At 49.1% G+C, this 13,032-nt stretch overlaps 6 protein-coding genes across 6 annotated transcripts; 2 read left to right on the top strand and 4 right to left on the bottom strand.

Annotated features, from left to right (window-relative positions):
- Positions 1 to 59: 59 nt before the first annotated feature.
- On the bottom strand, positions 60 to 1,172 carry N7473_007697 (tRNA(Thr) (cytosine(32)-N(3))-methyltransferase; the record flags this gene model as incomplete). The annotated part of the gene is made up of 1 exon (XM_057153637.1): positions 60 to 1,172. One exon carries the CDS (start codon positions 1,170 to 1,172, stop codon positions 60 to 62), a length of 1,113 nt encoding a protein of 370 aa, XP_057007975.1.
- Positions 1,173 to 1,758: 586 nt separating this feature from the next.
- N7473_007698 (uncharacterized protein) lies at positions 1,759 to 1,995 on the top strand (the record flags this gene model as incomplete). The annotated part of the gene is made up of 1 exon (XM_057153638.1): positions 1,759 to 1,995. One exon carries the CDS (start codon positions 1,759 to 1,761, stop codon positions 1,993 to 1,995), a length of 237 nt encoding a protein of 78 aa, XP_057007976.1.
- Positions 1,996 to 3,569: 1,574 nt separating this feature from the next.
- On the top strand, positions 3,570 to 4,322 carry N7473_007699 (uncharacterized protein; the record flags this gene model as incomplete). Its single annotated transcript, XM_057153639.1, has 1 exon — positions 3,570 to 4,322. One exon carries the CDS (start codon positions 3,570 to 3,572, stop codon positions 4,320 to 4,322), a length of 753 nt encoding a protein of 250 aa, XP_057007977.1.
- Positions 4,323 to 4,633: 311 nt separating this feature from the next.
- Positions 4,634 to 6,306, bottom strand: N7473_007700 (Zn(II)2Cys6 transcription factor domain-containing protein; the record flags this gene model as incomplete). Its single annotated transcript, XM_057153640.1, has 3 exons — positions 4,634 to 5,576; positions 5,643 to 6,023; positions 6,106 to 6,306. 3 exons carry the CDS (start codon positions 6,304 to 6,306, stop codon positions 4,734 to 4,736), a joined length of 1,425 nt encoding a protein of 474 aa, XP_057007978.1. The 3' UTR covers positions 4,634 to 4,733.
- A 566-nt stretch (positions 6,307 to 6,872) lies between these two features.
- N7473_007701 (NudC domain-containing protein) lies at positions 6,873 to 7,861 on the bottom strand. Its single transcript, XM_057153641.1, has 3 exons — positions 7,531 to 7,861; positions 7,118 to 7,439; positions 6,873 to 7,026 (listed from the first exon to the last, which is right to left on the bottom strand). The coding sequence occupies exons 1-3, from the start codon at positions 7,777 to 7,779 to the stop codon at positions 6,995 to 6,997; spliced, it is 603 nt and encodes a 200-aa protein (XP_057007979.1). The 5' UTR covers positions 7,780 to 7,861; the 3' UTR covers positions 6,873 to 6,994.
- A 1,817-nt stretch (positions 7,862 to 9,678) lies between these two features.
- N7473_007702 (uncharacterized protein) lies at positions 9,679 to 9,846 on the bottom strand (the record flags this gene model as incomplete). The annotated part of the gene is made up of 1 exon (XM_057153642.1): positions 9,679 to 9,846. The coding sequence occupies one exon, from the start codon at positions 9,844 to 9,846 to the stop codon at positions 9,679 to 9,681; it is 168 nt and encodes a 55-aa protein (XP_057007980.1).
- Between the last annotated feature and the right edge of the window lie 3,186 nt (positions 9,847 to 13,032).

Raw genomic sequence — 13,032 nt, forward strand, 5'->3', positions numbered from 1 at the left:
GAGAGCTGTCGAGTGGAAACGCCAGGGGCTGAGACTATCTGCTGAGCAAAAGCTCATATTCACTGGCCGTTCTCAACGCCGTTCTCGGTACGGGGCTCTGTCGTAGCAGTATCATCGCGTTTTTGAAAGTTGGCCTGCATCCAGCAGCGGTACATCTTCAGCTTAGTCTGACGGTTGACGATAAGTCGGCGGTCAACACCCAAGTGCTTGACTTCGAACGGCGCAGCAGGGTCCGCAGCCACAGCCTCAGGCTCAGTTTCGAGATCAACCTGTACGCCCTTCTCCGGAGTCCAATGACTCCAAATCTGTCGCAGCTCTTCCATATCAAAGAAGTAGACGCGAGTACCGTCACCACGGATATAGAAATTCTCAGACATGTATCTGCCCTTCTTGAAGCGCACCTGGGCCAAATCTCCACGGCCGTAGTCACGGAACAGGACACAACCACCTGGCTTGAGGACACGCCAGATGTTGCGAAGTGCGCGGTTCCACTGATCCGGGTTCAGGGCGGAGAAAATGAAAATGAGAACCACCACGTCGACAGAGCCCTCGCCCAAACCGGGGGGCAAGGAATCCTCGCTCTCGGTGGGCTCTGCAGCGACATCCCAAACGTCGGCGACCATGTATTTCGTATTGTACTCCTCACTCTCCCGCATGACCTGAACCGCATACTTGGAGAAATCACAAGCATGCACCTTCAAATATTCATTCTCATTATGCCTGATCAAAGGAAAAGCGGTATTTCCCGCACCAGCGCCAACTTCGAGAACGACCTTAGGCCCAGCCTCTTTCTGAGTCACATCGGCCAGAACAGGAAATTCCTGACGCAGCCACTTGCGATCCTTGAAGAAATTGGCCGTATTATTCTTGTAGAAATTATTCCACCACTTGGCGGGGTCATTGTTGAAGCGGGTCTGATCGAACTCGGAAACAGGCGCCGCACGCTGCTTTTCGTACTGGGTCTCGGCGAAGGCTTTGAACTCGTCATCTGGCTCGACGTGGTCCCAGGCGTTGAACTCGAAGATATCGTCGCCTTGCTCGAGGTACCGCGATCCAAATTTGAAGGGGTCGGACCGCTTCATGTTGTTTGAGGGGTCGTGCGAGCGGTGAGGTGGCTGCTGCGCTGGTTGCGCATTGCGAACGGCATCGTGGACTTCGTCGTCGTAGGGCATTGTGCTGGTACTCTTGAATGAAAGGAATAGGGATAAAGACCAAATGCGCGGGGCCAAAATCAACTCGGAACTAAAAAAAAACTTTGAGATCGGCCCGCGGGGGGTACCTGATTATGTCAGCTCTTATCGATAAGGCCAGGTGGCGGGGAGTCTTATCTTTTATCCATAGGGAAGTCGGGGTTCAATTCATTCCCCGATAAGGGAGTATACAAGGGGATTCTATGAGCTTAAACCCAAGTCACTATGTAAATCATGCGATATGACCTTTAGGGTATCTACGAGTATAAAAGAAGTGGGTCCTGATACGAAATGATAGCTAATAGAAGGCTCGGAAATTGCATTGTATTGTTGACAAAAGCACCAAAGCTGGAGATCAGCCAAAAGGAGAGTTTTAAGTATGTAACAACAAGCAAGCGATCCCAAACTCCCAAGCAGACAGACGATCAGAAACCAAGGTTGACCCCGAGATATTCCTAAATAGCCTCATAACTGTCACATACATAAGCTATTTCCAACATTGGCTTTTCCAGCTCTTGTCAGGCCACTTGCTCACGCTTAAGTTCCTAATTAGGAGTATCTCGAAAATATGCTGCCGGACCGCCGCGTCCTCGGATTTTTCCCAGCCAAGCCATTGGCACAGTTTGGCACTCTGGGTCCTAACAACGAAGTTTGTTCCGGACTGACGAAAGAAGTCTTCAAGCCATCTTCCAGCGTCCTTGTTGACCCAAAGACCAGAGACCGTCTTACCAAGGGACCGAAGCTTCTCAGGTTCTGCTCCGGAAACGTCGAACTGAACCCGATTCAGTATCTGGGCAGTCTTTGAATTATCATCAAACCAAAACTTGGAGTCAATATGAGCCCTCGCTAGAGGATTGTTGCTGAAGTCACATTTATGGGTTATCTGCACACAAGTTATGGGACAACCAATATTTGGGGTCAATGAAACATGAGGGCGGTCTTTCATAGACCGAAGGGAGTGTAAAAACCTTTTGGAGTATTGACAAGTATCCAGGTAATATTGAAACCCACGGAAGGATATACTCTGGCAGGGACAAAGATCGAGTTCGCTCGGACGCAGAAAGACAAGCCTTGTTGTCAGGGCTGATGGATGATCGCAGTTCCCACCATATAGAGCGCGGATGGAGACACGCACATCCTATACAATATCTCCAATGCTTGTTTTGAAGTCGAAGTAGTAGCTCTGCTCTGTGCGAGATCGAAAGAGCACGGGATAGTAGCCACATTGGCCCCCAGGACAACACCTGGTCTGCCCGCAACTTAGACTTATATATCCCATTCCGCTGGAAATCTGATATAAAGCAAGAATATATGCCTTTGCAGCTCAGCGCAAAGCAAATCTGGTCTGGTGCAAGCAGAAATATAAAGATAGATTCCACTATTTCTGGTGGGATTCTCCAGAATATGTTGGGTTTGACTCCATGAATGGAAGGAATTTTGCATGAGATAGTGCGGAGTCTCCCCAAGGTGTATTCCAGGCCAGTGTAAATGAGAATTTGAAGGCTGAGTTCAGAGGAGAATGTTGGCGGGGGCAGGCATCTCCATTTAGTAACTTGATGACACGCACTGGCATCATAGACGAATAACAAATTTTACTATTGCGATAAAAGCATGAACGATAATATGGCAATGTTTTGAACTATTTTAATGCTCGGAGGAAGTTGTTAGAGAAAGTTATGCTCGAAGAAGAAGGAATCATGATGATGTTTTTTTGGACGGACACATTAACCCTCTGATTAGATGATTAGGCTAGGTACGTAAAGTAACTAACTCTACACAATTATCATCTATTTCGATAGGACGGGGAGCTTACGAGTCTAAATAAGAATTGACAAATGATTCAAGGCCAATCTCATTCTCCTAACAAAGACCCATGGATACAGTGTGATAGATTGCATGCCTCAGGCGTGAGTGCTGACATCAGCGACCAATCACGGGGCCCAGGAATCTGGATGCCTGCGCCCTGCGGCACCCGTCCGCAGTCCAGTCCCCTCCATCTGTTCTCTTTCCCCCCATCTTCTTCTTCCTCAACATTATTTCTCTGATTCAAACACTCCCACTTTGTGGACCTTTCGCTCTGCATTGTCGTTACTCCTGCCCAACGAGTTTATCGACTCGAGTGGGACTGGGGAGAGCCTCCCCCCACCTGCCACTTATCGTGCTGATCCGATCTCGATTGCGGCTCTAAGAACTTCGACGGGTGTTCGTTTGCTCTGGGATGCAATAGCTTTCTTGATCAAGGGCTTCACTTTCTTTGGATAATTTCCTTAGAAATCTTTATATTCTCTCGATTTATCATTCCCTCTTATTCAAGTTCAATTCTTGAACTTATCAGCAGCAAACTGCCTTCCCACTTGCGTTCTGCTCTACCTTATCACCATGTCCTTCCTTGCTGCGCTCTGCGGGTGCTTCACCCGCAGCGATGTCTCGCCTCAAACCTCGTCAAAACCGGAGATGCAGACCACCGTCTCTTACACTCGAAGCGGTGTTCAAACAGGCAGTTTCATCCTCAATGACGAGGGTGAATTTGTCCGCGCAGATGGTCCTCCAGGTGGGCGATCCGGGCACGGGCCCCCACCGAGTGACTCGGACACGATTGGGGGCTATGCCAGCGTGGTCCCGCTTCCGCAATACACGCCACGCCCGATGAGCATTCACGAGAAGACTCTCGAAGCTCATTTGCGTGACCCTCCCATGTCCTCAGACTCTTCTATTTACCAAGACGAGAAACGCCGTCACATGTATGATGAAGAAGTGACATCGGACAGCTCGTCAACTATCTCGTATCCGAGCAGCTATGGTAATACCTCAACCGCGACACGAGAGACGCCGCCACCTCCGTATTCGCCCCGTCATTCCGTTATGTTGAGTCGATCTCGCGCGACCTCCATTTCCTCGGCAATGGCTGTTACCATCAACCCCCCGCCTATGGCACGGCTAAATGGTGCTCGTACGGGTCCTCCCCCTCCGATGCTGACGATCGATCTATTCGGCGTCACCGGAGAGCTTCATGGGAGAGCCGTTAATCAAGCTCAGCTTGACTTGGCTCTCAACCCTCTATTTGCCGTCATTTTTGGTGGACCTTCCCCTTCCCATGCCTACCCTCAACATTGGGCATGGGATCCACGATGATACTCGATCTGGAATCGACTATCACAAGTTCTGTGAACTTTCTCATGCTGCATTCCCTTTCCATAATTTTCTCCCTCTTGTGCATACGACGCGACGACCTTGCAACACACTTTTGATTTTTCTTTATTCTGCATTGCAATCATTGGATCGGATATCTTGGGATACTTAATAATTACGGCGATCGGATGGATATATGGACGCATTGGATATACTTGTTTATAGGGTGAGGCCTCTCTGATTCTACAGACAGTGCGAACTACACAATCAAGAAAATATACAAATCGATTTCGGACTTGAATGACTGGCCAGACCCTAGAACTTATCTCTCAGTCCTCACCAAATACTGGATCAGAGTCAGTCTTGCAGAGTGACCCAGCATCGATGTATCAAGTGTCTGTAATTCGCTTCTATTCACAAAACCAGCAGCATATCATCTTGAAACTCCAGCGCAGTCCTCTCCTGTACATGCCGAAGAAGATACCCACAAGATTCAGCCGGAAACTCCAACAACTTCAACACCAACGGATCAAGACTATCCTCCAACAACATACAAATAGCCGTACACTCCGAACGAGCCCGATTGACCATCCACCACTCATCAACATGACAAACAAGCGCCAACCACCACGCAAGCAAAATCAAAGCAGGCGGATCCTTCGCCAACAAACACTCATAATACTCCGGCTCCAACCTGCCCATCCACATATTATACGTCTGCGAACTCTTCGGCGACATTTCAATAACAAGCAACCACGACAACATCCTCAACGGCCAGAGATAAGGATTATTATCCACAGTTGAAGACTCGGTAATTCCACATAGATCAGCAAAATCAGGATCTAGATCCTCACGGCCGGGCCGTTTATCTTCAAAGTCGATATCAGGGACACGCGAGTCCATAAATGTAGCCCACCAGATACTTTCGGACATCCAGGGAGTGGTGCGTTCGAGGAGGTAGCGGAGGCCGGATTGGAGGAGAAGCCAGTTTAGGACTGTGGGGTCGTTGGAGAAGACGAAGGAGGATCGCGGGTTGAATTCGGGGAGCATGAAGGAGTGGACGGTGAGGAGGATGCAGGCTGAGTAGAGTTTGTCCATGTTTTCTTTGGTTACGCCGCTGGAGACTTCGTTGGAGTATTGGTGGATTGCTTGGGCCCAGTGGTGGGCTTCTGTAATTTTGTATTGGCTGTTGTTTGGGACGACGCTGCAGAGGTGGGTGGTTGCGATGCCGATGATGGCGTGCATGAGGAAGGGTGTCTGAATGGATATGTTAGGGATCAATTGGGATCTACAGTCATGTATGAGGGCTTCAAAGTGGCTCACCTCAAAAGCAAGTTTTGTCATCTTAACTCTCATCATATCCATATTGGAAGGATTCTTCTTAGAAGAATAGCTCGCCACTGTATTAAGGTTGAAATGCTGGAGAGCTTCCAAGAGACGACCCGTTGTCTGCGAGCCTGGACGAGAATTAAGACCAGGTCCAGAAGCAGCTCGGCTGACCTGGAGAACTTCGATAAGTTTCTCCGCCACAATTTGCAAAGACATAGATGAAGATAGGGATTCTCGAGACATCAAATCAGGATGTGATATGATAAGTTGACCCACCACCTGGTGTTCATCTTTAGTTCGGGCCGGCTGAGCCGTATAGTCGCAATCGAGTTTTTGTTTCTGACAACGTTGGCAGTGTGGTTTTGTTTCGTCACACTTGAGCCAATGTATATTGTATTAGTGGGACTTGCTCTTTGTATTGATTCTATTAGGGACCTGGTGGAACACTGGGACCTACCTTAACTCTTCGCTGCTTGCAATTGGCACATCCGCCACGAGACTTCCGATGGGACCGACGAGAATGATAGGTCCGCACCGCCGAGTATTCCGTAGACCCATGCGATTGGGCCGTTTGTGATTTGTAGTTGGGGATCCGGAATACAATCTTTTGCCCCTGCATAGGCGCAGGCGGGTCCTGGCGGCTCGTGGACTGGTGCATACTTGGACTTGTCGAGAAGGTGGTTTCACTCTCACAATTGAATAAACCAGTATGTCGAGGTACCGCAAGATTTTTCAAGAGATGAAATGGAGAAAACTGTACTATTCACTGGAACTGATATAGGGAACCACGCAAGGCAGACATATGGAGCTGATACTCGTGTTGTAGTCACAGCCTGCGCCCGACTGAACAGTACTGGTGATAGCCACGATACATAGACCAATCAGACGGATGGAGCTAAAGATGCCCTCGGCTGACTGACTTGATCATTGGATTGGCTATTCAATATAGGAGAAAAGAAAAGAGAGAATGATGCAGTCCATGAGATCGCCTTCGTGGGGTTACGGACGCGCTAATCCTAGATAGGCAATTCTCGTATTCATCCTCTCCGGGCAACTTGGCAGGCGTTGCGTCTTTCTATCTTTAGTACTTGATGCCTGGTGGTAAATTGAGATCACTCCAGGAATATGAACATTAAAGAGGCTGGACATGAGGGCATATTACGTTGTTTTCAGCTTGTAAGCTGGGCAGGGCTTGTGATAGTAACCTCGCCGGTTGAAGATAGCTTTATAGTTCATCATTCATTGTCAGAGCAATTTACAGCCCTCGATGCACATAATTCATACTTCATACATGATATGATCTTGGAATAGGACATGAGGATCGACTTTATGGTCTCCACAAAGCATTAACCCATCTTTGCGTTGGAGAAGTCCATCTCTGTTTTACATGTTAGCAACAATCCACAAAAAGGCCAAGCACAGCCTTGAAGCCCAAATGGTTTGACAGAACTGCCAGCGCAATGACTTACCAGGGTGCTGCTCCTGGAACTTCTTCAGCAGATCCATCTTCTTCTGCTCATCGCTGGTAGGACCTCCCATCTCCTTCTGTCGCTGATCATACATCATCTTCTCAACCATGGCACGGGTCTCGCCGTCCAGATCGCTCAAGCTGGAGTTCTCGGGCGTGATCTTGGTCACGTCGATCTTGGGCGCCGACTTGACTACGTGGGGCCACCACTCCACCTTGTTCACCTTGTCGAGGTGGATGTTGACCTCCTTGCCCGGGAACGTCGATGTTGTCTCGAGGGTCCATGATGATTCATCGACGAGGATGGGGTGGGGGAAGTCGCCCTAGCAGAGAATTGCTTGTTAGTCTGATGATTTTCAATAGCTCGGCCTCCCCACCTAGCGGAGTGCACTGGATAGTCTTTATGGCTCATACCTCGATGATCGGCGCCTGTCCTTTGATTGCGACGCGGATCTTGGTCTTTGTAAGAGTGACTTCCATGTCGCGACCCTTGATGTTGCTAGCAACCGGCGCTGTGACGTCCACGTCGCGAATGGTTTGGGTCCATTTGTAGGGAAGCTGGGCCTGCTCCGCCTCCTCGCGGGCCTTACGGTCCTTCTCCTCTTGGTCGCGCTGAGCCAATTCAGCGGGCGAGAGGTCTTGTTCTAGACCGGTGGAGGACATGGTGAGTGGTGAGTCGAGCTGTGAGGAGGGGAAGATACGTTGATGTTTATCACCAACTGACGAAAGTGCGGCAAAATGACCCAGCCAAACGCGGTGGGGAAAGAACAGCCCACTTTCAGAGCTTCGATTCGAGCATCGTCATTGGTCCCTTCAAGAACCATCACAAACTACTCCGTACTCTATGCACCATACTCCAAGACATTTCCAGGAAAATCACTTCAGAATCGTCCGAGAAAAACCGGAAATCAAACAGACGTATACCTTCAGCCTGATCTCGACCTCTCCAGCTCTCCACTTTCTGTCTGGACGAGTCGATCGGCAACTAAATCCTGCTAGCCGCGCTATACGCGTCTTTTCTTTTTGTCTTTGACCTCCTTGCATGGCCCATCAAAGCACACGTCAAGCCTTCAAGAGTCCTCCCGAAGGATCACCGGAGTTATGACAGATCTCCAGAACATTGGCCAGTCTATACATCTCGATTCGCTTCAGAGTGCTCCGATCAAAAGGGGCAATGGATACCGACAGGTGCCACCCGATGCGACTGATCGACAACGGTGCGGAATGCTGTCAAAAAAGAATTGACTGCTGCATCGCTGCAGGGAGACTCGGAGAGTGGCCGGTCGATCAACAACGCGACACAGAGCAGACGCGCAGATCGTGGGTATGTGTCTGTTTGAGAAGGCTCGGATTTCCTCGGTGCTATTTACAGTGCAGACCCGAGATGCTTAGCTGCATACTACTATATACTACTGACACTGACATCGAGCGTGCCGGGATTGTCCATGGCGTTGAAGCTCGTACAACACACCATATACACCACTGCAGCAATCCAGTGATTATAGTCATGTCATGACAAGCTGAACCGTTCAGGCTGAAACCGCGTGGGCGAATGGGGATTCAAGCCGACCGGTCGATCGTCGCCGTTGACCTGCTTCGTTCTCATCTGCATGCCATGCCATGAGAGCCAGATGGGGATGACTAAATCGTCGATCTGAATCATCCGGAACCCTCGCTCTGGAATGCCTGCCGGACAAGCTGTAGATAATCGACAGGGCTAGACGGGACGTGGAATGCTCAACGCTCACGCAAAGAAGCCAACAATGAACGGATCAACGAATCAATGTCCGAACAATGAACAAACGGTCGCAATCACAATGGATCATGAACAATGATAGTCATCAATATGGATTGAAAGAAGAAACAGTCTTTCCCCAGTAGTTATTCGGAACCAGGCCAGGGTGAGAGAGGAGATCAAAACCAGGGATGTGTATTTCCCCCCTCGGATATGCAAGTCCTCGCCAATCACCCACTTTCTAGAAGATCGTTCATTGGTACATGCAATACAAGAACAATGAAAAAAATGCTGGAAAAGAAAAATTCATAGCACCACCCCAAGGCTGAATCAGGCCCTTGGTGGCGGTGCTGAAATGCCATTGCTCCCATGCCCCTTCTCTAAACCAAAGCGCAGCACAACTCCAAAAGGAAAAAAAAGAAAAGAAAAGTGAACAAAGCGATTGTCTCCGGAAGTCAGCTTTTAAATCTCATCAATGGCTGACTTTCCACCCATGCAAGTATAGTCAAGAAGGGAAACCAGTCACAAGAACACCTCCAAAGAAGGGGAAAAAAACAAAAACAAAATAAAGATGATAAAAAAATGATGAAATCAAATCCCAAATAAACTCCGACCAAGTGCGTAGACAAGATTCAAGAACTAAGAATCAAGAATGGATCAACGACAGTTAAAGCCGCAGATTAGGCATAACCGTTTTGCGTTGCGCAAGGGCGGACCGGGCATCTCATCGATTCGAAGCCGGGCTGGACTTCCCGGCTTGTTCTTCATCTGAGTAACAAGAAATCAACTGTCAGCTTTGATGCTCCGTGCATATGATACATCAGACGTCATTCAGGGACGCCGGAGAATCGGAATTGCGCACCTCGAATCTTTTGGATTTGCTTGGCTGTGTCGTCCATGAGTTGGGCCCATCGGCGCTGGTATTCTTCCACGCTGGTCATGGGCTTGGATTCTTTCGTGGGTTGAGGGACGTTATTGGTTTTGATGGAGTCCATTGTGAAGATAGACCGAAGTATAGAACGAGGCTGTGTAAAGAGGTACAGTTGTCGAGTATGGAAGGCGAAGTTGAGGAGTATGAAGGAGGATATGCCGGAGGTCAATAAGTGGTCTGATAAAGTGTCTATCGAAGAAGACAGATGATGAGAAGCAGTCAATAAAAGACCGTTGGCGCAAGTCTAGAGACTCTAAAGCGAAACTCGACAGCGATGACGAGCCCAAGCTCCCCCTTTATATAACATCTGAACCGGCGCCGAGTAGAATATTCTATATTCTATAATCCATAAAAATAAAAAATAAAATCAAGAAAGCGAATCCACAATGGAAGATGTGAACGATGCCTAAAATGATAATCCATTGAAGTATATTTAATTTTCGTTTTTAATACTTTTTAATATTGTTGAAAATGTTTGCTTTGGACAAGAAAAAAACCGGTCACGAGCCGCAGAGTCCAGTGACTTTCCTCCAACTTCCCAAAATCCTTCGACAACAACTCTCCAATCATTCAATGAATCTACTCAGGAAACATCATCAACTTCCCCCCCTCCTCCATCCACCAATCAGGCTTAAGGCCAATCGCGTCTGCAGCTGATCTTTGGTCTACTTCAAGCCTTCACCGACTCTCTTATTCCCACGCGCCCCCCTGGATTCAACTGGATTTCACCCCTCTCTGACCCTGGACCGCTCCGCCCAAACCCAGCCGACTCTAACAAGAGACACGGGTAAATCCCGGCATATGCAGGTATTGAGATATCCAGAGTATCCCATTGGATCGACCCAGGGCCACTAGTCACTACTACAGTACTACTGACACTAGGGTGACAGGTTGTCAGGTAGACAATAACACTTGTCTACATCTACAGGTTTACCAGGGTTAAACAAGCTGGGATCTTGAAATCGGCGCCAGTCTTCCCCCCACTTTCCCAACCCAATCCACTCTATGTACCGACTAACCCCACCTCCCTCCCCCTGAGCCCTGGGCTGAAAATGGGAAAAAGCAAAACCAAAAAACCCACGTCGAAAGAGCCAGAGCCGACGGTGATGTCAGACCGCGGCAGACTAGTTGAACAAGTTACCATCAAGTTACCAAACTCCCTGATCCTGATCGCGCTCCACCCCATCGCGGCCCCAGTCCGACAGTGCCCACTGCCCCAGTGGCCTCCTCCATCCCTTCCCCCTTGGGGCCTGGCTAATGGGAAGTCTTCCAGACAGACCCTCCAAAGGAGGCCCCGTACCAATCGGGGGGTTCGATGCCTGCATCCGCGCCAGCCGATCTGATATCTGTACTGTACTATGCCTGTACCCCTTTCACTGCCGCCTGACGGAAGGTGGGTTGGAGGGATTGAGGTACAAGGGAAGGAGGTGGGTGGGAAAGTGGACGGATGTAAACTGAAAAAAGAACGAACAAGACAGGTCGTGCATCTGTACTCTGTACCTGTATACTGGATCAGGCCCGACAGCTGGATGCATGTACGGAGTACATAATTAGTACATCCGCTAAACACCCAAGCCCCGGGGATTCGGGTTGATCTTGAAGGATCGGCGCGCCCGATCCACATCCACCCGATCTCCATGACAGGGAGAACCAGCGAAGCAAAGGACAAGAAACAGAAGCAAGAAACAGAAACAGAAACAGAAAACATGCGCTTCTGCCTATTCTGCCCTGCCCTGCCCTGCCCTGCACCACTACGGCCTCCTCCTGCCTAGCATACTTCCGACCTTATTGGCGCCCCAATGCACTGGGCTCAACCTTCACCGCTGATAAGACATTTCGAGTCGCAAAGTCATCGCGGGACGTTTGCATCTTCCCATCCCACGTGGTGCGCGGCCGCATGATGACCGTTGTTGCCAACTTGCCTTGGTGGTTTAGTCGTCTTGTGTTCTTTTCTACGCCCTTGACCGCATCATCGCGGGGCCAAGTATGTGAAGACACGTACTTAGACCGACGATGATTTTGCAAGATGACAGGGTGCTACTTCCCCTCTCCGTGGCTATCAGATGACCGACGCTCGGCCTATGTTTTAGTTGCTGCTGCCGCTAGCTGATGCTGATGCCGATGCTGCTGTGCGGTGACAGCAGAGTGACGCCGACAGATGGTAGCGAGAATAACGACGATGTCGGCACTTTGGATGCACTGCGTCGGCGGACGATATTAGCACTCGTCCCATAGCATAATAGCGCGACATTTGGAGGGATTTAGGTTCTACTGGGACGTTGGCTTGGTTGTTTACCGCCAACTGTTGATCCAGTAAAAGGTGCAGGCGCTGGTGAGATTGGACCTGGTGGCTGAACGGTATAGTTGTCATTAACTAGGTACATATCGTAGATTCTTCTCATCTCCAGCTTTAGATGGTGGAATTTCTAACCACGTAGAACTGGCAGATGGAAGACGACTTCATGGTACTTGGGAATTTCCCGAAAATAGAAGTCGCATGCGTACTAACTAATGAAACTATAGATAATTCGCGGAAATATGAAAAATAAAAATAAAAATTAAGAACCCTTAAGCCTACAGCAGCAAGGCAACCATTCCACTCTTCTTTCTTCTCCCCATGATCCTGTAGCTACTAGTACTATACAGGTCTAATCCACCATAATCAAGCTATAATCCAACTACACCCCCGGTACCGGCTAAGCACTCAAAAATCTCCACTTCCAATATACAGTAGTACAATACTCCCTCCCTTCTCCACAACATCACCCGACAGAACGGAGTCGTCGCCTTTCCCATCCCACCCTACTGGTACCTACCAACGAACCCCCTACATCTACGATACTAAGTATAGAGCATAATGTACTTATCCGACAACCGGCCCACATCCCCTCCAACCCCCAACATCGGAAAAGAAAATCCCGTACAGTCCAGGTGATCGACATCCATCTGTAGGTACTTTCGTCCAAACCCACAATCCACCCTCCCTTCCACCACGACGCGGAAACACGGACAGAGCGCAAAGATACTGACGTGGCAAAAATACCTGGCCCAATCAGGCTAGAAAAGGTACTTTGGACACGTCATTTTGAGCTCTAGCGCGGATTGTGGAATCTCCGATGAAAAAGATACGTATCGATATTGACTAGTGGGACTGTAGTCGTACTAAGTACTTAGTTCTGTACTAACTACTCCCATGTATTCGATCGCGATGTCCCGATTTGGATATTGGGGGCGGAAGATGGATGGTGTA

Source organism: Penicillium subrubescens (genome assembly GCF_028828155.1).
Source record: "Penicillium subrubescens strain IBT 31985 chromosome Unknown utg000005l_segment0_segment0, whole genome shotgun sequence".
NCBI lineage: Eukaryota > Fungi > Ascomycota > Eurotiomycetes > Eurotiales > Aspergillaceae > Penicillium > Penicillium subrubescens.

Excerpts from the sequence above, each read along its gene's own strand:
- N7473_007701 (XM_057153641.1), bottom strand. The coding sequence starts at position 7,779 with ATGTCCTCCACCGGTCTAGAACAAGACCTCTCGCCCGCTGAATTGGCT. Across the intron at positions 7,440-7,530 it reads GACAGGCGCCGATCATCGAG|GGCGACTTCCCCCACCCCAT; the intron begins GTATGAGCCATA and ends ATTCTCTGCTAG. Across the intron at positions 7,027-7,117 it reads GTTCCAGGAGCAGCACCCTG|AGATGGACTTCTCCAACGCA; the intron begins GTAAGTCATTGC and ends CATGTAAAACAG.